The sequence below is a fragment of the Malus sylvestris genome, chromosome 15 (assembly GCF_916048215.2).
Source record: "Malus sylvestris chromosome 15, drMalSylv7.2, whole genome shotgun sequence".
NCBI classification, from domain to species: domain Eukaryota; kingdom Viridiplantae; phylum Streptophyta; class Magnoliopsida; order Rosales; family Rosaceae; genus Malus; species Malus sylvestris.
The window spans coordinates 16848709-16874692 of NC_062274.1; the positions used below are offsets into that span (position 1 = coordinate 16848709).

At 38.9% G+C, this 25984-nt stretch overlaps 4 protein-coding genes and 1 pseudogene across 14 annotated transcripts; 1 reads left to right on the forward strand and 4 right to left on the reverse strand.

The window, feature by feature from the left end:
* Nucleotides 1-2154: 2154 nt before the first annotated feature.
* Nucleotides 2155-6428, forward strand: LOC126604081 (protein PLASTID MOVEMENT IMPAIRED 1-RELATED 1-like). Its single transcript, XM_050271163.1, is given in 4 exon segments — nt 2155-2448; nt 2624-4864; nt 4962-6090; nt 6092-6428. Coding segments are annotated over 3 exon segments (3354 nt in total). The 5' UTR covers nt 2155-2448; nt 2624-2660; the 3' UTR covers nt 6113-6428.
* An 857-nt stretch (nt 6429-7285) lies between these two features.
* Nucleotides 7286-10196, reverse strand: LOC126605895 (ankyrin repeat-containing protein BDA1-like). The gene is made up of 2 exons (XM_050273343.1): nt 9231-10196; nt 7286-8769 (listed from the first exon to the last, which is right to left on the reverse strand). The coding sequence occupies exons 1-2, from the start codon at nt 9798-9800 to the stop codon at nt 7918-7920; spliced, it is 1422 nt and encodes a 473-aa protein (XP_050129300.1). The 5' UTR covers nt 9801-10196; the 3' UTR covers nt 7286-7917.
* A 572-nt stretch (nt 10197-10768) lies between these two features.
* On the reverse strand, nt 10769-17927 carry LOC126604855 (PHD finger protein ALFIN-LIKE 5-like; annotated as a pseudogene).
* A 233-nt stretch (nt 17928-18160) lies between these two features.
* On the reverse strand, nt 18161-21346 carry LOC126604854 (alpha/beta hydrolase domain-containing protein WAV2-like). Of its 5 annotated transcripts, none has more exons than XM_050272167.1 (8): nt 21008-21345; nt 20583-20618; nt 20339-20417; nt 20146-20200; nt 19927-20043; nt 19616-19780; nt 18950-19193; nt 18161-18407 (listed from the first exon to the last, which is right to left on the reverse strand). In XM_050272167.1, exons 1-8 carry the CDS (start codon nt 21243-21245, stop codon nt 18382-18384), a joined length of 960 nt encoding a protein of 319 aa, XP_050128124.1. In that variant the 5' UTR covers nt 21246-21345; the 3' UTR covers nt 18161-18381. The 5 variants fall into 5 exon arrangements, with proteins under 5 accessions (XP_050128124.1, XP_050128125.1, XP_050128126.1 ...); XM_050272168.1 differs by having other exon boundaries at nt 18161-18401; nt 21008-21344; XM_050272169.1 differs by having other exon boundaries at nt 18161-18499; nt 21008-21343.
* A 1016-nt stretch (nt 21347-22362) lies between these two features.
* On the reverse strand, nt 22363-25760 carry LOC126606036 (nuclear transcription factor Y subunit A-7-like). 7 transcript variants are annotated; one of them, XM_050273501.1, is made up of 8 exons: nt 25498-25760; nt 25191-25258; nt 24641-24711; nt 24247-24511; nt 23854-23966; nt 23711-23782; nt 23293-23454; nt 22363-23171 (listed from the first exon to the last, which is right to left on the reverse strand). In XM_050273501.1, the coding sequence occupies exons 4-8, from the start codon at nt 24434-24436 to the stop codon at nt 22725-22727; spliced, it is 984 nt and encodes a 327-aa protein (XP_050129458.1). In that variant the 5' UTR covers nt 24437-24511; nt 24641-24711; nt 25191-25258; nt 25498-25760; the 3' UTR covers nt 22363-22724. The 7 variants fall into 7 exon arrangements, with proteins under 7 accessions (XP_050129458.1, XP_050129453.1, XP_050129459.1 ...); XM_050273496.1 differs by having other exon boundaries at nt 24641-24714; XM_050273502.1 differs by having other exon boundaries at nt 24641-24771.
* Nucleotides 25761-25984: the final 224 nt, after the last annotated feature.

Sequence of the window (25984 nt, forward strand, 5' to 3'; positions counted from 1 at the left end):
AAAATTTGAATTGGGCGGTCTCTTTGTTGTTTTTCTTGGCTTTTGGTGTGTACTTCTCATGGTAGCTGAATGATTAAATATCTAACAAGGATAATCCTTGCAACTTTCTATGGGAGGAATGCTATCTTAATTCTTGCAAACAAAGTATATTTCCTGTGTAATTTGTACAAAAAATTATTCGAATCATAAATAAGATAAAATTTTTGTACAACAAATATACGTTATTCATAAAAAAAATAAAATAACATTCCACCACCCCCTTAAGGAGATGCAAAGTATTATAAACAACAACAATAAAATGTGGATGTCAGTTGTTGCTTCTAAGCTCCCTCTTTGAATTTGATTGGAGATAAAAGAGAATTATAATCTAATCTACATATTAATGACATATTCTTTGTAAATTAAAAGAGGGTGAAAAGACAATTTAATCTTCTACCACAAAATAAGATCGTTGGTAATAAAGTAAAATCACACAAACAAAATTTTATTGTTCTTTTGGAAAGTCTCACCCATGAGTGATCCTAGCATCCTCTAATTTAAAAAATAAAAAATAAAAAGGAAAACTTCTCTCTCCAATTCACATGCCTCTTTTTCTCCCTCTCTCATTCTTATTTTAAAAACAAAAATAAAAATAATTTCACACACAAAGAGTGGGGCATATGCTACCAATATATTAAGAATAAAGGTATTTTTGTTTTGGTAAACAAAACTATAAATATATAATACTTATTTTGATGCAAAGACTATAAATATTTGTTTACCACAAACAATGATAAATTAATAGAAATATTTAAAGGACATGGGATTCTGCCCCACTTTATGTAACTTATGACATGTTTACTTGAAATGACGAAAGTCCTAACGGAAGAGGATCCTCTTCGGATTTACTTTGTGAGATTCTAAGGATCTCAACATCCTAGCCTTTCATCACAAATCCTACAGTTAATTTTTGTCAGATACTATTTGTGTTTAATTTTAAATAGAAAAGTCAAATGATTTTTTACAGTACGATACACAATGAATGGCTCCGGATGGTTCCAATTCCAGTCCTAACTGGGAAAGTTAAAAATCAAAGAGAGAATGAATGTAGATGCTACTTTTTTCCAAATCAATTGAATTTCTAACATTTCAAACATTCCATTATAAATTGTGTAGTACAACAGTTATATGTTTTTTTACCAAACAAACAGAATTATAAATCCAAATAATTTCAATTTTTACATATTAGTAAAAACGGAAAAATTTAAATATTAGAATATTTCAAATTCTCATTCCATTGATAAAAAAGGAGTTGTTTGCCAAAATGGAAGCAAAGTATATATTAATTTAAAAAAAGAAAAGAAAAAGAAAAATGTTTCAGAAAACGAAACGTGACACCTAAAGCCTGGTTTCCTTTTCCCCTTCATCTTCATGCAACCCTTTTGTCTCATTGAAGGCAAAATATTTATTTTGGGCTAATTACGTTGGTGCCCACAAAAACTTTTATTAGTTAGTTCGGCAAAGTTAAATCAAAATTAACAAAAAATAGGACCCCCATAACTACAAGGAGGAAAATTTCATAACCTTTTATTAACCTTTTATAATATTTTCTCCTTTATGCATGCACATGCTTATCTTTTACTTTTAAAATGAATTGGACGAATACAAAATCAAGAGACAAAATAAATTAGAACTTGAAGGAGAAAATGTACGTGCGGCTCTCTAATGATTGTTCGTTGTTTACTTATTCAGAATGAGTGTTTCGTTGATCTGATTCCCTATTTATTTTAGTACTGGATTATGAATCTTGATGTGAAATCCAAATTTTTTAAATTCCATTTATGTTAATAAATACAAAGAAATTACGGATTGGAATAATTCAAATACAAGTGTTTTAAGAAACAAAGTTAAATCAATAATCGAAATAATTCCTATACCTGTTTCTTGTGAATAAAAATGTCATATATTCGACCCCTAAATCTTAAATTTGTCTTTACAAGCTAATTTACAATCATATACCAAAATGAACCAGAAGGAAAATAAACAAAAGAAAGAAGGACTAGAATAAAAGGATACAGAAAATATAGTGTAAGTAACTAAATACGATAAAATTCCGGGGTCTCTTCTAAATTACAGACTCCTTTTATGTTTTGTTTTGTTTTGTTTTTCGTTTGAAAGAGGCAGCGGCAATTCAAACAGAGAGACTCAGAGAGAGAGAGAGAGGGAGAGAGAGAGGGAGAGACTGACAGAGAGAGTTTGGGCGACAGAAAGGCTGCTCAGAAACCTCCGAAACTCTCTCTTTCTTTTGGATTTAGGATTTGGGATTTCGTTCCTTCCTCATCTTTAAATTCAAAATCTTCAACACCTTTCCCCAAAATTCCAGCTCGGAATTTCAAGCCGCGACTTGAATCGTGCAATTAAGGGGTTTGGTTGGTTCTCGATTCACCAGTAAGCTTCTAGCTCAATTCGGTAATTAAATTTTCACTCTTCATTAATTTCTAAATTCCAATTCTATTTTCAATTATTCGCAATTTCTGTGAGAAATTAGGATTCCCCAATTTAATTTGAATTCTCAAAATTTGCTCCTTTAGGTGGATTTGCAGAATTGGGTTTTGCTTAATTTTGATTGTTTTTTGTGTTTCAGTTTTGAATTTGGAAATTTGTGTGTAAAAAAGTAAACGATGTTGTCAAATTTGGAAGGTGGGAAGAAGAGGGGCGGAGATTCCGGTAATCGGAAATTGTTGAAAGAGATTGAGAGTATAAGCAAAGCCCTATATGTAGACAAAAAACCCCCTAAGAGTTCAATTCCGGCAGCGAGTAACCCGTCAATGTCTCTAGGGAGGAACCGTTTACCTGACCCGAAATCAAAAAATAAGTATGGTGGTGAAAACTTGTTAAACAAAGAGAAGAGGTCCTTTTGGAATTGGAAGCCCTTGAAGGCGATTACCCATATCCGAAACCGTAGGTTTAGCTGCTGCTTTTCTCTTCAAGTCCATTCCATTGAAGGGTTGCCCTCCACTTTGAATGAGATTAGTCTATGTGTACATTGGAAGAGGCGGGATGGTATTTTCGTTACTCATCCGGCAAAGATTGTTCAAGGAACGGCAAAATTTGAAGAGAAGTTGACTCACACATGCTCAGTATATGGTAGTAGGAGTGGGCCCCACCATTCGGCAAAGTATGAGGCGAAGCATTTTTTGCTATATGCTTCTGTGTTTGGTGCACCAGAACTAGATTTGGGGAAGCATAGGATTGACCTCACGAGGCTGCTTCCCCTGACATTGGAGGAGTTAGAGGAGGAGAAAAGCTCAGGGAACTGGACGACGAGTTTCAAATTATCAGGAAAGGCTAAAGGTGGTTCATTGAATGTTAGTTTTGGGTATACAGTTCTTGAAGATAATCCCAGTGCGACAGGAAATAGCCAGAATGTTTCTGAAGCATTGACTTCGAGACACAATAACTCAAGTATAAGGCGTGCTGAAACTCTTCCTAATCAGCAGTCACAGGCCTTGTCTCAATCTGTAGAGGGCATAAAGGATCTTCATGAGGTTTTGCCAGTATCAAGGTCGGAACTTTCTAGTTCGGTAAACACACTTTATCAGAAATTTGATGAAGAAGAGAAGTCAGATACTCCAGTTGACAAGCATCTTGATCCCATAAAAAGGAGTTCTTTCCCATCACCTGATTCTGGTAAAGAAGTAGAAAATGAATGTGAAGACAATGAATTTTCCATAGTTGAACAGGGCATAGAATTACCATCAAAGGAACTGGCGGAATCAGAAGTTGTTACACAGGCTGCTGATGCTTCTCCAGCTGAAAGCCATTTTTCTGAAATCACCACTGGCGTACAGGTAGCAGTTGAAGATGAAGTTGAGCTTGAATCCCAGGCTGAGGAAAAGGGTCGTACCAATGACCTTGTGGTAAGTGAGTCCACTTCCAACAGAGATGCCTTATGCACCAAAGAATCACTCATGAAAGAGCTAGAGTCTGCTTTAGGTGTTGTATCCAATTTGGAGAGAGCAGCACTAGAATCTTCTCCGGAAGACCAAAGATGTTATGTGGAAGGGAAATTAGACTCGAAAAAAAATATGATGGGGAGGTCCCATAGCTTGGATGATGTTACAGAATCTGTTGCTAATGAGTTCTTGAGCATGCTAGGGATAGAGCATAGTCCATTTTCATTGAGTTCTGAGAGTGATCCCGAGTCTCCAAGAGAGCGTCTGCTAAGACAATTTGAGAAGGAAGCCCTTGCTGGAGGTTGTTCTTTGTTTGATTTTGATGCAGGCATCAGTGACCAAACAGACTATGGCTACACACCTTCAACTGAGTCTGGTTGGGAGAATTTATCTGATAGTTTTGATTTCTCGTCTGTGATTCAAGCTGCAGAGGAAGAGCATCAGATAGCAGCTCAGGCAGTAAAAAGTAAAGCAAAGGCGAAAATGTTGGAGGACTTGGAGACGGAAGCATTAATGCGGGAGTGGGGCTTAAATGAGATGGCCTTTCAACATTCTCCACCAAAAAGTTGTGCTAGTTTTGGAAGTTCAATGGATTTGCCTGCTGAAGAACCTTTTGAATTGCCTCCTCTTGGAGATGGGTTAGGTCCTTTTCTTCAGACAAAGAATGGAGGGTTTGTGCGGTCCATGAATCCCTCACTTTTCAGCGAGGCCAAAAGTGGCGGGAACTTGATCATGCAGGTTTCTAGTCCAGTTGTGGTACCGGCAGAAATGGGTTCTGGGGTAATGGAGATATTGCAGCATTTGGCATCAGTAGGAATTGAAAAGCTTTCTATGCAAGCAAATAAGTTAATGCCCTTGGAAGATATCACTGGAAGGACAATGGAGCAAGTAGCATGGGAAGCTGCACCTACTTTGGAAGGACCTCAGAGGTTTGTGCGTCTTGTTTGTACACTGGATTTTTTAGTTTGAAGTCCAAAATCTTTGGTAAGTGTTGTTAACTTTATTGCATGTCGCTAAGTGTTGCAGGGAATTCGTGGTGCAGCATGAATCGGTTGGGCAGCATACATCCGATGGGCTAACAAGAGCTAAAGGAATTTCATCTGGGCCTAAGTCTAATAAGTTAAGTTCGAGCGCAGCTGGCAATGAGATGGGCTTAGAGTATGTCTCTTTAGAAGACCTTGCTCCTTTAGCCATGGATAAAATTGAAGCACTCTCAATTGAGGGGTTGAGGATACAAGCCGGGATGTCCGATGCAGATGCACCTTCAAACATCAGCGCACAGTCTGCTGTGGACATGTCAGCTCTCCAGGGCAAGGGTGTCAATGTTGGTGAATCCCTTGGTTTGGAAGGAGCTGCTGGGATGCAGTTGTTAGACATAAAAGACACTGGCAATGATGTTGACGGATTAATGGGCCTCTCATTAACTCTTGACGAATGGTTGAAACTTGATTCCGGTGAAATTGATGATGGTGATCATATTAGCGAACGGACTTCTCAAATCCTTGCGGCCCATCATGCAAACTCTTTGGACATGATTCGTGGAGGGTCAAGGGGAGAGAGAAGGCGTGGCAAAGGAGCTAGAAAGTGTGGCTTATTAGGGAACAATTTCACAGTAGCACTGATGGTGCAACTTCGTGATCCACTACGAAACTATGAACCTGTTGGAGCACCAATGCTTTCTCTCATTCAAGTGGAAAGAGTGTTTCTCCCACCGAAGCCAAGAATATACATCTCGGTTTCAGAACCAAGGAAGAATAATCAAGAGGATGAAGAGTCTGAGTCAGTGGGAAAAGAAGAAATAAAGGAGGAGATGAAAGATGAGAAATTGGCCGAAGTGGAAGCTATTCCTCAGTTTAGAATCACTGAAGTCCATGTTGCAGGTCTGAAAACCGAGCCGGATAAAAAGAAGCCATGGGGTACTGCAAACCAGAAGCAGTCCGGTTCCCGCTGGTTGCTTGCTAATGGAATGGGAAAAAGCAATAAGCATCCATTTATGAAGTCAAAAGCTGCTCCAAAATCTTCTGGCCCAGCAACGACAAAGGTGCAGCCTGGTGATACCTTGTGGAGCATCTCAGCACGCGTTCATGGTACTGGAGAAAAATGGAAGGAATTGGCGGCTCTAAATCCACATATAAGGAACCCAAACGTTATTTTCCCGAATGAGACTCTCAGATTAAGCTGAGTGGATGGTGAATCTCAAGGTGAACTTCGAATTTCAAATTGGGTAGTGCTTTTGTTCTTGTCATTATGCAGCCGCATTGTGAACGAATGAACGAATAAATATAAACAGGGCATTCCCTGGGAAGTTTGATGGCTGTGCTTGTGAGGTTCTTTCTTGTTGTCACATGAACATAGTTGACCGATAGGCAAGATGAGATGAAAGGGAAAAGGCAGTGTTGTATCTTCGTCTCTCCGTTGTAAATCCATGTTATGTAAGTATACGCTTGCAAGCATTGTAATGTATGCCCGTCTGAAGGCATTGTGTTCGATTCACAGCCGGCCGCGGGCGATATTTGTGTGAAATGAACAGAAGTTTTTAAGAAAAACTAATGAAAATGGCTTGAAAACTTTGAGTTTTAATCAAAAGAACAAAAATGTGTTGTAAGTAAATGGTACTAGGAGTGATTTTTTTAGAGTAAAAGTGTCATTTTCGTTAAAAAGTGAACATTACTAAGAATGTTTTATTAAAACTCTTAAAGTTTTTATCACCGTGATTTAAGAGGAGTATTATTCGAAATTGAGTGCAAAGTTTCGAGACCCGATGAAGCAAGGCTAAAACAAGTTTTTAGTCCATACACCTTCGTCCATGAATGTTCAATAGCATTGAATTTGGTCTATGTAGTTTGCAAAATTTTCCTCGAACTCATGTTTATTTCAATAAAACTACAAAGACGAAATGCAACGGGAAAATATTATATTGACGGAAAGTGAAAATCTGATAAATTGCGGGGACGGGTGTTGCAATTTAGCCAAAGAGGAAATACTTCCGAAAATGCAACATGTGTTTAGGCATATGTTCTTAAATGACACAGCAAGGAGGTGGCTAGACACGATTATTTGGTGTTGTTGACCATGTCCCCGGTCAGCTATATACACACACAGATTTTCACATTTCACCAATTTATCACATGACAATAGTTGCATTTTTTAATTCCGTATCAAGTATTTGGTGGACAGTGACGCTAAATTTAGGTTGCATGAAAGACTAGAAGACAAAACATAATCATGATATATTCGTACTAACATAAGAGTTTTAAATCCATACATTTCAAGAGATGAACTTCGGTCTAACTGTTTGACCAAAGCAACACTCACATTGAGTTGACTAACTTAAATCGACTCAATCAGAATTAAAAGAGCCTCGTACATTTATGAGAAGTGCCCTAAATCACAATCATCACTGTCATTTCCTTGATTTCAATCAAGGAACAATAATTGTATATAAAAATACAGAAATAAGGAATTACACAAATCACATTCAAATCAAGGCTCAAGAACTCCTTTCCAACCAAACATCCCATAAGACAGCCAAAACCCTACATCTCCAAAGGATATCTTCTTCTGAAAAATTTACAAGGACAGAAGACAGAACGCAAAACACAGAACAGCATGCCGTCTCCGAGCCACGAGGATTCGATTCGTGACCTGCACAATTTGAAAGGCAGCATACATTGTACTTTTATTAACAGAGGAATAGATATACAAGACCGGAGAGTTTACCCCTTCCAAGTTCCAACCCAAATCATCAGATAAGAAAGGCTACAACTACAGTATCTTCATCCAAATTTGCTGCTAGAAAACAGACCTTCACGCGTCCGATCATATGTTCCATAAAGCTCCAGACCAAAACTTTCTCGGATACTAGTTTGGCACCCCATATCAGAACCAGATACCACGCCCAGATTAATGAATTTAGTGTTAAATGCATCTGCAATACTGCAAAGACGAGTTGCAAAGCCATAGAAAAGTGAGAGTCGTTCACTTAATCCTCAGTTCTCACCTCTTCAAGTTCATCATCTACCTCTTTTGGCTTAATATAACCGTACTTTCTGAGAATCCATAGATTCATACGAATAACATTGCCAAAGAACACAACCACCATTAAAGTCAACCATGTCAAAACTGATATCTCGGTTACCTTACGTAACATGATTTGCACATTTTCGTCATTAGGTGACATATGACGGAGAGTGATGAAATAAGTTATTACTAGTGTTGTGACGGCAACCCACATTATGACCATTTGTATCCACATCCATCTCCTCCGTTTGATAGGTAGCCCGCTAACGAGCAGAAGAATTATGCTTAGGGATGTGAGGAAAGAGATTGTGTTAAAAATCATGAATAGACCATACTCTTTTCCCTGCTTGGTTGCCATGACAGATGTTCCTACGGTGTGAGGACTCGCCACAGGGTTGCCATTTTCGTCGACTTGCAGGTCATCCTGCCAAAAACCTCCCGGCGGGGTTATTGCAGCTTGGAAGGCAACAGTTGCAAGGAGAGATGCCACCACCATCAATGAACTTCTCTTCCTACCAAGCCAATCAGTAGGTTTCTTGTTCCCAGCCGGTTTCATAGAAACACTCACTCTCGAGGACAATGCTGAGCCTCGATGTCTTGAAATCTGACGCTCTTTAGTTGGAGCACGAACCCAGTCCTGCGCAATGTTACGTACATCCTTTGCACTCTGAGCCCCAGCACCTCGAAGAGAATCCTCAATCTCCATATCCCTCAAATCTCTAGGACTCTGCATCAGAATGTCTAAGGCGGTAGCGCTGTTTGCATTCAACGCATTCACGTTCACGCCGGTTTTAAACAGCAAGAATTTGGTAATCTGCACAAATTCAAAACACCCTTTTGTAAAGAAAATGCAACTAACACGAATTCAGTCCCTTTTAAGAGATGCTTATCAGTAGGAAAAGATATAAATCCATTTATAATAAGCCAATTTCTACACTTTATTAGTATCAGTAGTTTCTAAATGCTACATATTAATGTTTCGGATACGAGTTCTAGTTGAACATTGAAACGCCTTTCCGCCTTGGAATGATTGGAATGGATAAGTTTCCGTTACGACTAATCCATGTTCTGCCTTCAACTCAGACAAGATTTGGAATTCGACTTCCATTTCTTGCATCAAGCATACATTAATCCTAGTGAATTATCCAATTCGGACACCAAATGAGACTTAAAGTACCTTCTTTTGCCCCCTAATCCATAACCATTGAGCTAGCTAATATCAGTGGCGCTCAAGCGTTAATCAGTTAGTAAGTTAATACGATTCAAATTGCGTACCTCGGTTTGCTTCTTGGCCACGGCAATATGCAAAACAGTGTTACCATCACAATCCTTCCAATTCACAAAATCATCATCACTCCCGGCTGCCTCGACCAAAACCTTCAACCCCTCCAACCGGTTGCACCCAACGCACAAGTGCAGCGCCGTCTCGCCTCGGTCGGTCAACGCCCGAGTCGACTCATTCCCAACTCGGACCAACTCTCTCATTACTTTAACCCGCCCCTTGGCGGCCGCTACGTGGAGCGCCGTCCTCCCGTCTCCGTTCCTCACCGCACATACCCCCGGATCGGCCAGAACCAGCTCTTTCACAATCTCCGCGTGCCCCTTCGCCGCCGCCACGTGGAGAGGCGTTGACCCATGCGAGTCCAGCTCGGAGGCCAGCTCGGGGTTGCGGCTCAGTAACTCGGTAACAAAACCCAGGTGACCCAGCATTGAAGCTACGTGAAGCGGCGTCTCGGAGACGCAGGAGACTAAAGCTCTGTCGAGAACAAGTGGGTCTTCTGCGATCAGATCTTTAAGCGCCGCAGTGTCTCCCGCCATGGCTGCATCCAGAAGCTTCTTGTCCATCTTCTCCGCTCGTTTCTCTCTTCTGGGTGAGCTGAAAAGTTGTCAAGCTTCAAGCTTTTGCAGCCATGGAGTCGTATAATATATATTTAGATCTCAATGGATGTGGTAGTGCGAAAGCCACTGCTGAATAAATTAAAAAAAATGAAAACCCAGAAACAAAAAATAATATTTTTTGCCTGCAGAAATTGACCAAAAGATCTAAAGTTGAAATTTTTATTTGTGTTGGTCAGATTAAATATGAAATTTGAAATTTGACATTTGATTGGTGTTTTAAAGAGAGAGAGGATGCCTTGCTTAGGTCAAACGTTATCAGGTGGAGCAGGAGGGCATTTGGGACCCTTTGGAATGGAAGCTTCAACTTTTGGTGTTTGCCCTCTATTGTGAGCTTTTCTTGTTTTCGTCTATCTTAGACTCAAGCTTTTTTGCCCTTAATTTCCAGTCAATCAATCTTTGATTAAGAATTCATTTATTTCTGTACGCTATGATTCAACTCCAACTAATTCTATGATGGTGAGTGGGTCAAGTAGATTAGACTGGTCAATAGAATTATTTGTGTTTGATTCTTTTTTAAGTTTCTACACACTGTTGACATTAAACGTTATTTATAAGAGATAATGCTAGTTGTTTTTGTAATTCGTCTTTTCACTCTCTCATTTTTACCTTCCGCACACTCTTTTCAATTTTCAACTGTCATATCAAATGAATTGAAGGATATCAAAATATGAAAATTAAAAAGAGCACGGGAAGCATTACATATGAAGGAAAAAGATTTGTAATCGTGACCGTTCATTGTACATCGTGCGGTCAGTTCTTGTTAGGTACTATTTATATTTAATTTTAAATTTTAAATTTTAAAATGATTTCTGACCGCATGATATAGGATGAATGGTCACAATCACAGAATCCCTAGGAGAAGGATCGGGCGAGGATCCTTTTCCACTTATGAAGACCAAGTGTAGTCAAATGGGCAAAAGATCAGCGACAACAAGAGCAACTTCAAAACAACCTTATTTTTCATGCATATAGAAATAAAAGCATCAGACACACTCAAGAAGGGAGATCTGTGTACCTTTCAGTCTTGTCAAAACCGAATCTGGCACCAAAGTATAAGAGCAAGTCCACCCCTAAGGATTTTGTGTCAGCACTCAGAACATTTATCCACTCAAGTGAACAATAATAGACTCTAGTGAACAGTAATAGACCAAATCATTTCCACCCCTAACAAAAAATAGCCTAGTCTATTTTATTAAAATATTATTATTTTTATTATAAAATAATAAAAAATAATGATTTGATTTTTAATTTCTGACTTTATAAAAAAAAATATTAAAATGTTTTTCAATTTCACCGCTGCACCCCTGCACTTCCTTTCTCAACTTCACCGCTGCACACCCCTGCACCCCTGCACTTCCCTCCCATCTTCCAACTATTCCCCTCCTCCTCTGCTGTCAATGTCATCAACAAGCTCAGACCCAACTCCTACAAAACCAAAAAGATTCAATCTTTTTCAATCTGGACGAACAAACAATCGAATCCGACCCGACCCATTTTCCCAAAACCCATAAACAAGCAGTCGTTTAGTAGTGTTTACTTACTCTTGGTGCCAACTTTGCAGAGCTTGCCGTCGACGACGATGGGGTTGGCGTCGTCTTGCCCCGTGGGGAGTCGTTTGGTGGAGAAGAAAGAGAGGAGGGTCTTCCCCCTTGACCCGACCTGGCGCGGAAAAAAGGAAGGAAAAAAAAAAGGGCTAATGTCATGTTGGCGTCATACGGGCCAGTCCATTCCTCTGTCGATTTTGGGCTGGCCTGGAGACCAGCTTGGGCTGGGTGCCAGGCAAGAACACGGGCTGGAGAGGATTGGCTGAGTGCCAACCTTGTTTTTTGGCTGAGTGTCGGCCTAACCACCTCCCGGTGGAACTACTCTAAGAGCAAATCCACCCCTAAAGACTTTGCGCCAGCACCCAGCGCATTTATCCACTCAAGTGAACAGTAATCGACCTCAGTGAACAGTAATAGGCCAAAGCATCTCCACCCCTAACAAAAAATAGCCTGGTCAATTTTATTAAAATATTATTATTTTTTATTATAAAATAATAAAAATAATAATTTATATATACAAAAAGAAGAAGTCAGGACCTCTTCTCTCTCAATCTATCACACTTCTCTCTCTCTGGTTTCTCACATCCCTCTCGCGTCTGTCGTCCTTCTCTCTATCTCTCTCTCTCTCTCTCTCTCTCTCTCTCTCTCTCTCTTTTCCAGCTCACTCCGGCGGTTCATAATTTCGACGTTGAAGCGGTGTGGGAGATCGTAGATGTAGACCTTGAGAGGCGGGGAGGTGGTGGCGTAGAGGGACCGGACAACCGAAGGCGGCGATGAGGGGAGGAGCGGGACGAAGTAGGATCGGATGTCGACGGTGCCGATGAAGATTGATGTCGGGCAACGGGTCACCAGCATGATTTCGCCTGCGCCATTCCCAAAAAACGCACGCTAATAGCTTGGTCCCTAGCTCTGTCAATTCTAGGCTGGTCTGGAGACCAGCTTGGGCTGGGTGCCAGGCAATTGAACGGGCTGGAGCGAATTGACTGAGTCCCGACCCCTTTTTTTGACTGGGTGCCGGCCTAATGGTGTTCCGGTGGACTTGCTCTAAAGCCACCGAAAGCAACCATGCATCACTGTGCACAGCTACCAGAGACAACTAGTCTCTTTCTTGCATTCCATCTCTGGCAAAGTTGATGCCCAAAGCAGGTTCCGGGAGCTCTGGAGGAACTTCTTCAGCAGGTAGATTAACCTCCCATTCTTCATTCGGGAATCCATACAAACAAAGATTCACCATGTCTGAAACATTGACCAATCAATTACCAATTAGTTAAACACAATAATAAGCATCCATCATAAGGACCACAGAGAGTGTTAAGAACTTGCACGGAAACGTTTACAATATAGAAACACCAAATTAGAAAATAATGCAATGCGAAAGCATAAGAGCAACTGCCAACGGAAACATTCAACGATGTTCCAGTTCCGATGACAAAAACCAGAAAAAAAATGTAGTGAATGCTCTTTCTAGCAGTTATATCTTCACTACATGCAGGATCCAATCAAATGCAACAAATTTTCTAACTAGATCCAAGTTAAATGACCCCAGAAGGTAGGTTTTTGAAACGCGATTACGAATTTACTACTCTCACCCAAATAAGGAAACCACAGAAACCTATGTCTTTCATCTCAACACAACCAAATCGTAAGCATCACGTAAAAATGATGGACGAAAACGAAACAAAGAGCAAAGAGAACAAAGCTAATGGGGCAAGCTAAGCATTTTTTTGAGTACATTGATATTTTTAGGGGGAGTTCGGCTAAGTCACATAATGAGAAACCTAATTTGGTATCGAATTTGTCATCCGCGAGATTCGAACCTAAGACCACCTACTTCCAAGTGAAAAGGATACCACCAAACTGTAGTACTAAGTGGCGGCAACCTAAGCATTTAAAAAAGGGAGTTTGATACCAATTTATTGCCACATTCTTTAGTGTAAATATGTTGTTCTATCAAAAACAAAAGGGAGGACCAGAAATAAAAGATTCAAGTTCTAAAACTAGAAAGGAAAAAAAAAGTTAGAAAGCAATAATTTTATGTAGTATTAATTTATAGTGAACAAATTTAATAAAATTGAAGGGCCATGGACACAAAGGTAAAACAGTAATTAAACAAAAAAAATTGACCAAAAAAAAAAAGACAACATAGAGAGCCCTCTCTCCAGGATCGCATTGCTGGTAAAAATCCTCAACATCTGCACAAAATAAACAAATAAATAAATACAAGAAGAAACAAAGTTAGAAAAATGAGGAAAACATTTGGAAAATTTGGAAAAATAACCAAATTTTAGACCCTATATAGAATTATAATCATTATTTTAATTGGAAATTGTTATTGGCACTACAAAAATCTCATTATACACTCCAAACTTTCTATATTTGAAAAGAAAATTACACTTGTGAGGAGTGTGAATGAGATTTTTGGAGTGCCAATAACACTTCTCTTTTAATTTTATGATAATTATAACCAAAACTTGACGTAAAATGATTAATATACCCTTAATACTAGGGTTTCTCATAACAACCACAACACAACCTTTAAACTACCTTAAAATGTTGAGGATTACTGCTGGTTGAGGCCGCTAAATTATAGAGATGCAGACATATTGGCTTTCTCTTTAATTAGCAGGACAAGCTATGAGAATGTTCTTAAGAAGGTACTAATTATTATTTTTTATTAGATACCTGGATTTGGTGCTTCACTAACTAAATTGCATACATTCCGATATATTTTTGCAGTGGATGAAGAAAGAATACGAAATTGCATATGCACAGTGAATACTAAAAACAAAAAAGTGATAAATATTAATTTCTCATTTTAAGATGGGAACTATTATTAGCACTCTAAAAATTTCATTTTACACTTCTTACAAATGTATTTTTCTTTCTAATTATAGAAAGTTTGGAGTGCGAAATGAATTTTTTTGAGTACTAATAACAATTCCCTTTAAGATAGTTTAAAAGTTTGTTTTGGTTGTTGTGAGAAACTCTAATATTAAGGGTATATTAGTACTTTTACATCAAGTTTTGGTTATAATTGTGACATCTCACATCATCTAGGGGAGTGATTCTTAATGTATATTCTCATCCTTACCTAGCACGAGACCTTTTGGGAGCTCACTGGCTTCGGGTTCTGTAGGAACTCCGAAGTTAAGCGAGAAGGAGGCCAGAGCACTCCCAAGATGGGTGATCCATTGGGAAGTTGCTCGTGAGTTCCCAAAAACAAAACCGTGAGGGAATGGTAAGCCCAAAGTGGACAATATTGTGCTACGGTGGTAGAGCGGGCTCGTGAAGTGGTCCGCCCTGGGCTGGGATGTGCCAAAAATGGTATCAGAGCCAATCCCTGGCCGAAAGTGTGCCAACGAGGACGTCGGGCCCCTAAGGGGGGTGGATTGTGACATCCCACATCGCCCAGGGGAGTGATCCTTAAATTATATTCCCATCCCTAACTAGCACGAGGCTTTTTGGGAGCTCACTAGCTTCGGGTTCTGTAGGAACTCCGAAGTTAAGCGAGAAGGAGGCCAGCGCACTCCCAAGATGGGTGACCCATTGGGAAGTTGCTCGTGAGTTCCCAAAAACAAAACCGTGAGGGAATGGTAAGCCCAAAGTGAACAATATCGTGCTATGGTGGTAGAGCGGACCCGTGAAGTGGTCCGCCCTGGGCTGGGATGTGACAAAAATGGTATCAGAGTCAATCCCTGGCCGAAAGTGTGCCAACGAGGACGTCGGGCCCCTAAGAGGGGTGGATTGTGACATCCCACATCGCCCAGGGGAGTGATCCTTAAATTATATTCCCATCCCTAACTAGCACGAGGCTTTTTGGGAGCTCACTGGCTTCGGGTTCCGTAGGAACTCCGAAGTTAAGCGAGAAGGAGGCCAGAGCACTCTCAAGATGGGTGAACCACTGGGAAGTTGCTCGTGAGTTCCCAAAAACAAAACCGTGAGGGAATGGTAAGTCCAAAGCGGACAATATCGTGCTATGGTGGTAGAGCAGGCCCGAGAAGTGGTTCGCCCCAGGCGGGGATGTGACAATAATTATCATAAAATTAAAATGGTGGCTATAATTCTATATCGAGTCTAAAATTTGGTTATTTTTTCAAATTTCCCAAAACATTTAGGGGGTGTAGTCAATTTAGAATTTGATAGGATTTTAATAAACTTTAAAATTCAGGTGTAGTCAATTAAATTTTAAAAGAGGATTTTAAAATACTTTGAAATCATGGTGTAGTCAACTTAAGTTTTAAGAGGATTTTGTAGAATACATTCAAATCCAACGGTAGTCAATTAAGATTTTAAAAAGTCCATTCAAATATGTAGGTATTCAAAATGTCATGGATTTTAATAGATTTCTTTAAGTAAATGATTTTGTAGGATTTGGGAGTGAATTTTATGCATAACAAAGGTTACAAAGAATCTCATCTGCCCCCTAGGATTTCTTTTCAAACTTCAATTTGACTTTTCTCTCCTAAGCCAATATAAGCACCAAATTGAACGCCGAGACCTTTCTTCTTCATTGTGTTCTTGGTGTAGACATCGAAATTTCGATTAAATAAATGTTTCAAACGCATTAAAGTTTTAACGTGCCAGGGTATACGTGACATGCGCCACGTGTCTCATAAATTGTACACATGGCGTGTGACTCAACAAAATCGGACAAGTCATCAAGAACGACACGTGTCAACACTTGGCGGAAATGAATTATTTGATTTTAATTTAATTAAATCAAATGTTAATTGATGAAGTCAAATCACGAACCGGCCCACTAATCGAGTCATGGTTCTTTTGTCAATTAATCAAGCCCACAATCAAGGCCAAATCTATCCGTAGTCAAAGCTTGGAGAGTATATAAATAGGAGGCTCTAAGACAAAGAAAGAGGTCCATAAATCATTTCACACTCAGACGCTGAAGATTTGAAATTCTAAAACTCTTAAGCACTCAAACCCCTAAAACACTCAAACACTCAAGTAGACTCGAAAAGCCCTTCTTGTTCTTCGTCAAATCCCGTGAAGAACCACCAACACCCCTATAAGTGTTGGTTCCTCCATTGCCAAGAGCCAAAACCTTGCGGCATTCGTTCATCCAAGATCAAGTCATCATGACCCTTGAATCAACAACACTACACATCTACACAGTTCGGAGATCAAATCAGAGGATCAAGTTGTAAAGAGATTGTAACCCTAAATTTACATTAATACAAATTTATTTTGTATAGGTGTTCTTGTTTCATTTGTTACAGGAAATTCGTGTTTACACTTGGATCCCACTCTTTCTTGGTATGCATCTGTTAAGTGATCAATTTCCCCTTTTTTTTAATAGATGATTTTTCTGAAGATTATGGTTTGTGGGTTTTTCTCCTTTGATTTGAAAATCTGTTTGTGAATAGCATGGGGTTTTTTGTTGCGTAAAAAGTATGAAGGTTTTGTTGGGTTTATCGCTAGTGTTGTGCTTCTGATATTGAATGTGCTTCCCATTTCTCTCTCTGTCTAGTTGTATCGATTGGTTCTTGTGGGGTTTTCGAAATCAAGATTTGTATGTGAATGAGAGATGTAACTAAGAGGCATTTCTTTGTGTCAAATCTTTCAAGAAGTCTACATAATCCTATGAAATATTAACCAAATAGAATTGCTCCTCAGGGTCCATAATTGCCTCAAAAGGTCCAATAAACATACATTATTGGATCTTTTGAATAACACTCAAGAAGATTTTATGAAAATTAAAAAAAAAAAATCTATTTAAATCTTTTGAAATTCAAATTAACTATACGTCAAAATATTAGAACAAAGCCCTAACTAAACGCCAAAACGTCAAAATATTAACTGACAAAAGTTAAAAATTAACATAAAATAAAATAAATATTAACAAGTAAATTAAGAAAAGAGAGAGAGACCAGTGGTGAGAGCTTTGATCAAGGCAGCACGACGGCCCTTGAAGTCGGTGAAAACCTCCTCCACAGTGCGCGGGCTGTACGCTGCTGTTTCTCCTCCTACTACTTCCATCACCATGTCCGTACACTCTCTTCCCCCCGTCTCTCCCTCCCTCCTCCTCAGAGCTTACTTGAGTTTAGAAAATATAAGAAAGCCGGAAGGAAGGTGGTGGTAGAATGGTAAATGGGTTGAGTTGCCACATCGTAATTACTGATTTATTTAATCATTTTATTTATGGAGAAGCGACGGCGCAGAAAGACACACCAAAACCCAATTAAATAAAATAAATAAAAATACAAAAAGAAATTTCTTTAAATTTGGGGCGTGGCTAATTAGCCAGGAGTTTTTACGCTAAAAACCATGGTCCACATAGGATAAATTTGCTATGTTTTTTTTTTGTTGTTTAACAAAATATTTAGACCAAGCGATTTGGGGAGGAATAATCAAACACAGGACATAGGATGAGGCGTCAAAAAACAAAAAAAAAAACTAATTTATTTAGACAGACGACCCCAGATTTCATCAACGCGGAGTTTAAAATTCATTTTGCTTCATTTGTCCCGGCAACTACAGTGGAAAATTCCAGTTTCCGGCAACGAAGCCGATTTTAGAATCTTCGTTGATCATGTTACCAAGAGGCAAACATACGGTTCACATAATCTGAATCGCATTGTAACCGGAAAAACAAAAAAGTCAATCGCGTTGCTCGGTTGAGACTCAAAAGTAAATCAATAAAAGGTAATTAAACAGTCGACTCCGAATGACTTGGATTTAAACCTAACAATTTTCAAAGCAACATTTGTCCCAACGCACCACAAAAGGGATACAATACAAACGGTCTGATGCACCAACTCAACATATATATTTGCATATATAGTGACTTCTTATTTCATACAATGGGTCAGTAAGAACAGATTAGGCATCGAGCGTGTATGTCAGAAGTCATATAGTAGATCCATGGCATTCACATTTTCTCCCAATTGTCTCAAGTTTGTAAACCAACAAAAAATATTCAACAGGGAAGACCTGAATAGGTGCAGCGGTCCTTGCAGAGCGGCTCCTCAAAGAGAGCTTTCAATTGCTGCAGCTTCAGAAAAAAGGTACAGATTGTGTTGAGTGAGGAGCCAATCAGATTGCTTGAACAAGTCTAAAATCCATCCAATCACTTTGCCCCCACATCTGAGAGTGGAGAAAGAGAGTAAATCATTTTGCACAAAAGAATGCTCCAAGAAGTAAATCATTCTGCCCCGAAATCTAGGATAACTAATTTTATCAAAAGCAAAGCTCAAAGATTGACAAATATAAATCATGTAATTTGAAAACCAGTATAAGGAACTTACATCCCAAGTTCATACAACATGAAGTTTCACCCCCGCCCCAGTGGTACTTGACGTGTAGTCAAATAATTAAGTATTTTAGAACTCAACCAGGCTGTAGCGCCAGCATCCATTCCCAAGTTAATCCTTAAATTACACAGTTCAGTATGTGTAAAATGATCCAACATGAATTTTCCCTCTCTGTTCATAATTCTTATACATTCATTATCTTATGGAGTGTTATTTTCCTTCATTCAACTTTTGTGCGTGCTCTGTGTAAAGATTTTGGAAGACTTCAGTAACCAAAACTTACCTCTATCAGTGTGAGACGATTCATCATCATTTTTTGCTGGAACATGTTGTTGAAGAAACTCCTGGACCGTTCTCCAATAATTATCACCACCAGTGAGCCAAGTATCCATATGCATGCCAGTGGGAAATTCCACAAAAACACACTGCTTATTATGGGCAGCTGCTTTGGCATACAGCATTTGCATATGGGACGGAGGAATCATCTCATCTTGCAAGCCGGAGAGAAAGAGGATTGGCTGCTTAACCTGCATTTTTGATCGTCACATGTGAGGGACAGAACATTAAGGTAATGGCAGAAGAAAAGTGTCTCATCACACTTTGTTGATTTTGAGGCGACCGCTATTTAGAAAGGATGTTTTTTTTTTTTTACATCTTTAAGAATCATGTTTAATGTTACTAACGTTTGCTGAAATGTAGTACTGGTGCCAATTTTTACACTTGGTAGCTCACTTTTAAAGCACAATATGGTTTTGGTGAAAAAATGACTTAAAATACAGTTATTTCAACCAGATATCCTGGGTAGAATCAAACATGGACTGGTACAATCAGAACACTGGAATATGTAGGAAATTGAAAAAGACAGACGATAAAAGTCTACCATATTGTTTCTGTTTTTCATGTCTAATTGCAGGGTGAAACAATAAATTCTACCACCAAGAAAGCTCACCTCACCAATGACATCAATTGTACTCCAAGGAGACCGTACAAGAAAATTAAGTGCTTTAGGACCTTTTGAACCACTGCCTCCAATAAACCACTTCAAGAAAGGGAGTAAAACTCCAGCCATGTCCAAAATAGATGTGAAGGTGTTTTCCACTATCAGTGCAGCAACCTGCAAGGCATAAAGAGAGAGAAATTATTTCGGCCTACCCACCCAAAAAAAAAATTTACGATTTAAGTACCATGATGGTGGTGAAATTTCCAATACTCAAAGGAAGTGAAAAACATTAAGTTGCAACAGATTTAATAGAGTGATACCTTATCAGGGTTGTTTTTAGTGACCACAGTTCCAACAGCACCACCAAGTGACCTTCCAAAGACAACTATTCTAGATGTGTCAATGTCAGTCCTCTGAGAAAGATGATCCAATGCAACCTAGCAGACAAAAAGAAAAAAAGAAAGAAAGAAAATCATACAAACAGCGCTAAAATATAAATACAGTAAGAATCATAATTCAACTGTAAATGAAAAGCATACCTGAGCATCTTTTATGATCCCATGCTGAGAAGGATATCCTTCACTTGCTCCATAACTGTTTATATCAATGAAGATTAGCATCTTAGTATGCATACACCAACACAAATTTTCTTTCCAACCATCATATATTACTCTTAATTAAGCTGTTGATACAATAACAAAGCAACAAGATAGAAACACAATAGGCACATACCCTCGATATGAAAGCATGAACACGTTACATTGCAATTTCTGTAACATTATCCGGACCATTTCGAGGCGATGAGCAATGTCTGCAGGTCAGTGGTCAAGGCCAATAAAGCATATAGAACCCTCAATTCCCCACTAAGTTCATGAAATTACATGTAAACCAAAATGAAAAATCATGAAAACAACGCACAACGTCATTGTTTCCAAATTATAGTAACAAAGACTGACTATTCTGAGAAAAAGGATACTTCCAGCATTTTCTTGGAAAAACAAGAGGGTTGGACCTGAAAAGCAAGCAAAATAAGAATCTTAGAATCAAATATTGTTCCTTGTGTGCTACAAACATACCGAAAAATTCGTAAGCAGTCCAAGATAACAGCTTAATTTTTAAGTAAAGACCTAATTACTTAGAGACAGAGACGAATTTTTAAACGAAATGAATAGGGATTACTGTGGAATGCATGCATTTCTAGTAAGCTATAATCTAAATTAACAAAAACAAACACAATTAGTTAGCTGCTTTGGGTAATTCACTAAGCCCCCTAACCGAAAAAACCCTAATTGTCTCATCAAAACCAAAACCCAATTCCAATTCAGCAGAATTCAGAGCTCATCCAAATCAAACACAACATGAAATTCAAAAACGAATCGGGCAAAGAGAACCGGATCGGACCTCTGCAGTGGGGGAAGAGCTTGATGAACCAAGCGTGGAGGCGAACGCCGTCGGAGGAGTGGAGCCAGACGTCCTCGTAAGTAAGGCGTAGGCGGGCGGGGGTAATCGGGTAGGACTTGGTGAGACCCGGCAGGACGGGGACGTAGACAAGCCGCTCCTGGAGGGCGACGAGCAATGCCATGCCGGCCACCACCAGGCCGCCCACCCCGTACAGCAGCGCGTTCACGTACGACACCATGGCTGGGTGGGGGTGTGAGGAGCTTTTTGCTGGGTTTGGGTTTTCGGCTTGTTCTAATCTCCGGCTCCTTTTTAACTATCTGGAAAGTGCATAGTGGAAATTTGGGGGTTGAAATTTCTGATTTTTTTTAATATATCAATATTTTTATATTAAAATGAGCAATATAATCTGATATTGAATTCGTCATCAACGAAATTCGAACTTAAAACATCTTATTTCTAGAGAAATACTAGTCGCAGTTGAAAATTCTGAATTTTTTTTAAATGAAGGAAATGAACAATGGGATTTGTTTTGGTCAATTTTATTAAGGTGAGGGTGGGGCCATGTAAATTGGTTTTGCAACTTCGTAGTTCGTATGATGAGATTTCCTATGGACTTCAAAGTCTCATTCTCAAACACTAATTTAAGGATCTTTTAACTGTCAAATTTTTTGATTAAAAATGAAAATCCTAAGTCTCGAACCCGAGACCTATCGCTTATGGGCAAAGGCACTTGACATCGCACCAAGTGCGACCTCTTTAAAAAAATATAGATCTGATGATTAAAAAAATTTAATAGAAAGCATCATAAAACTGATACGAGTCAAGTCAAGTTAGCTAGAACAAACAGTAGATTGTTCTTTCTCTATTAAAACAAAAGTCATATGTGAGTTGAATCTAAGTTTAAATTTCATCTAATAAATCAAAGTAGTTTATAATATCCTGTTGTTTCCAACAAACAAAAAAATATTATTTTTTCAAATTATGTAGGAAAAATTTGTTTGATACCGAATACCATCATGATACATTGGCGCTATTTTGTCAAGAAGAATACTTGGCTTCATAAATGTAAAGGAAAATACTTAAATTCTTAATATAAAAAATAGAACAATTCGGAACCGTTCACTCTTGCAGACAAATTAAAATTTGACATGTGTGATGTAATGAGATAGTTTACATATGTGCCGGCTTGCAAGTTGCAGGTAAAGAGAATTGGGTGCGAGATGCAGGCAATGAGTTGTTCTAAGAACGCTTCAGCATCACGTTATCAACTTTTAACCCAGAAAACATCATCATCCAAACTTTTTGAACCCAAAAAAATGAATAAACAAATAAAACAAACTTTATATCAAACCAGCTGCAAGCAAAAACCCAATATTATGCAAGGAACTTGCCACACGAATGCAAGGTCGTACATATCGGAATCGAATCAAACCAAACTGTTCTTGTGCAACATTCGCAACGTAGCTTTTAGCCGATTTGAATCAAACAGTCTCCTTTCATCAAGGTTAACAACACAGAACTAGAACAAGAGAGAATACATATGAAACCTACTAGACTACAGCATCTCTAAATGCCACCATTTCATTAGAAGCACGAAGGGTGGTTGATCTTTGGTTTTCCAATCACCAGTTGTCTGAAAGATGGTAGCAGAGTGAGAAAAGCCAAGGATGATTTGCCCAACCGCTGAGAACAAGATGATCTTGTTTGTGCTGACCTCTCACCGGACAACAGAAGCAAAGTGCTGGTTTCCAGCACGCATAAACCTGCCATGGAACTCCATTGCTCCACTCATGTGGGGAGGGATGCCTACAAACCTGCGATCTGGCTGCCGAAAGTTGTCATTTGTGTTGGAAACACTTGTCATGTCTGAGTGGATTGCAACACTAGGGAGGAATTCACTGCTTTCCGAGTGATGACTTTCTGTGTCCCCTGTATCTTTCTGAAGTACGCTGATGGAGTCAGAAACGTGGTGGGTACTACTGGAGGCGTTCTGGTCTGATTGCCGCTTTGTGCTGAGAAAACGTCCACCAGAGCCCCTTACCCTATTCAGGGCATGAAGATGGCGAGACTCGTGGAGATAAGGCTGCATTGATTTAAAAGTGTCAAGAGGGTAAGGCCTGGTTTGGATGGATGAGGTTTCATTTATTACACAACCGCTGATTCTCTTCCATGGACAAGATCAGGATGAGTAACATGAGATTCTGGTCAGCAAACTAAGAACACATACTTCCATGTAGAACCAAATGTAGCAAAGGAATCAAAATGAATTTTGACTTGGTGCATACCTTTCGAGCTTTGAGAAGTTTGTTTTGAGCCTCCAACTTTGCACGGGACTGTCTCCTTCTGAGGATTCCACGGTACTGTTTTGCATTGACATAGATGGGTCCATCTTGTGCCAGATCAGGAGGCAACAGAACTCGTGTAGGTACGATCCCAAGCATATGGGACTGCATTAAGTTAATTTCCAATTATAAGCTCATAAAAGGTGGTGACAATCACAACAAATAAGAAAAACTAATAAATATAATCAGAATGATGGAGCTCAGACCAACATAAATTGGATATAAAACTTGTTTGTCCAATCAGATGAAAAATTGTAGAATATAGATTCATCTTAAACAGTTAAAAAGACAATTAGCCGCATTTCCTTAGACGCAATTTGGTGAAAGAATCTAATCAAACACCAATGGAAACAAAACTTACCATAGCCTGTGATCCATATGCAGTCACGAACCCACTGAAGTAAGGGTCAACATAAGGATATGGTATGCAGCCCTGGAAGAAAGGAGATGTTCAAATTAGCAACCATCTAACGGTTAAATTCTGGGTATAACGGCTCCACCTACCACTAAATTGCCGTAACCAACTTGAGAAGAGTTCGACATTAAATCTTGATTACTCGGCAAGAAAACTGGCTTCAGTTTCCCATCAGCACTCTTACCACATGTTTCATCTTCGCCTGTGTTCAAGGACAAGAAACAGAAGAGAAGAGAACTAAGTCCACGAAAACAAGGGGAACAAAGAATGTTTTAATGGTAAGCATATGAGCTAAGTACATAAGGGAACTATGTCTTCAGAAATTTCACTTCTTAAAACAAACTTTTTATATCAAAAAGTTGTTTTTTTTTAATTACAACAGTGTACTTCAGAAATTTGATACCAAAACAATGTGTGCAGGATATTATGATAAGATCATAAACCACGAGTTTATATACCAGATTCTGATAAATTGCACTGACCTTGAGAGTGACCAATTGAGTGGGTTGTGGATGATGATCCCTGGTCTGTTTGTAGTTTAAGTCCTAAATGCTTTGCGTCATGATAACCTTGTGGCGGAAATACCACTTTGAAGCTCACATCCTTGGATAAAGACTCTGAAATTTGTCGTTCACTTGGAATCCACGACATGGAATTAGTATAAAGGGGCATTGCCTGGACGGAAGTTTGATTGAAAATGTTCTTGTTCAAGTTTTGAGTTGGTATAGATGATTCTATCGTCGTGTCCTGAGTTTTATGCAAAATAAAAAAGATCCTTAATAAGTACTACCTTGTATTAAGGACACTTACAAATTATCTACTCAATCCCATGAACATGAATGAATATCACAAACAAACCAACATAAGAAAACTCACTGATAAATTGGAACTATCCAACAGATTATTCTATCCGAATCACTTATCCAACAAAAGCCACAGCATTTCTCCTACTTCGAATCAGATTTACATCAGCAAACGAAGCATTTACAGCTAACAAGTCGGTAGTCCTGTTTCTACCTTTTAAATGTATCAGACTCCGCATGCTAAGAACACCAAGAAGTGGTTTTTCCAAGTTTGTACAGATTGCATTTAATATCTCAATTACCATGTAAGTAAAAAACAAGGTTTAGAAAACCTGATCGAAAATGTCAGTAAATATTACAGAGAAGTTTACAAGCAGTACCAGCATGCAACAAATTAGACCAATAAAAACAGATAAATGAAAAGACTTGAGATTTCCAGACCAACTCCAATCATACCAAAAAATAAAAAATTACAAAATATATTACTCTCCCCATTACTCATTCAATCCCACCAGAACAAAGCATTGTCCAGAAAACCCAATAATAAAAGAGGAAATAAGTAAAATTTAAATAAAAACAAATAAAATGCAGAAAAATGTACAAAAATAGAAATAAAAACATACCCAAAACAGGTATGAAACAAGAACTGATGAAGGAGACAACTTTACTACTTTCCCATCTTCAGAAACACCTGAAAACAAAACCAAATGATCTCAAAATCTACATGCAATCAGTAAATAGCAAACAGAAAGCAACCCACTTGATTCTACACCAATAAACAAATAAAAATCATCATAAAATAAATTAGCAGAAAAATAAAACCCATAAATGGAAAAAGAAAATGGAAAGGCAAGAGAGAGAAAATGAAGCAATAGGAGTGGGAGAGAGAGAGAGAGAGAGAGAGAGAGAGAGAGAGAGAGAGAGAGAGACCTTTGGTATCTGGTAAGGGATGAATGAGCAAAGAATATAAGTGTTGGGAAGACCTTGGACATGTCTCCTCTCCTCCAACTGTCTAAATAAAACACTATCTCTCCCCTCCCCTCCTCTCCTCTTCTTCCTCCTCAAAGACTCACTCTTTCTCTCTCTCCTCACTCTATATTTTCCTTCCTTTCTCTCGGGCTTTTGCTGCTGTGACAACACAACACACACAAAAACGTGATCCTAAATTCCTGATTAAAAGCACTTGCCACACACCTCTCTCTCTCTCTCTCTCTACTTTTCTTGTATTTTTGAAGCTTTCGTCCTTTTCGTCTTCTCCATTGGTGGTGGGCCCATTCGCACCCTCAACGTTTGGCTGCATACACCTTCCCTATCACAGCCGCCCCTCACTGTTTTTCCTCGCTTGTTTTCCACGAGAAGATTTTTATTTCGAGGGAACATATGGTACACCAGTATTTTTATATAACTGGTGAGCCAA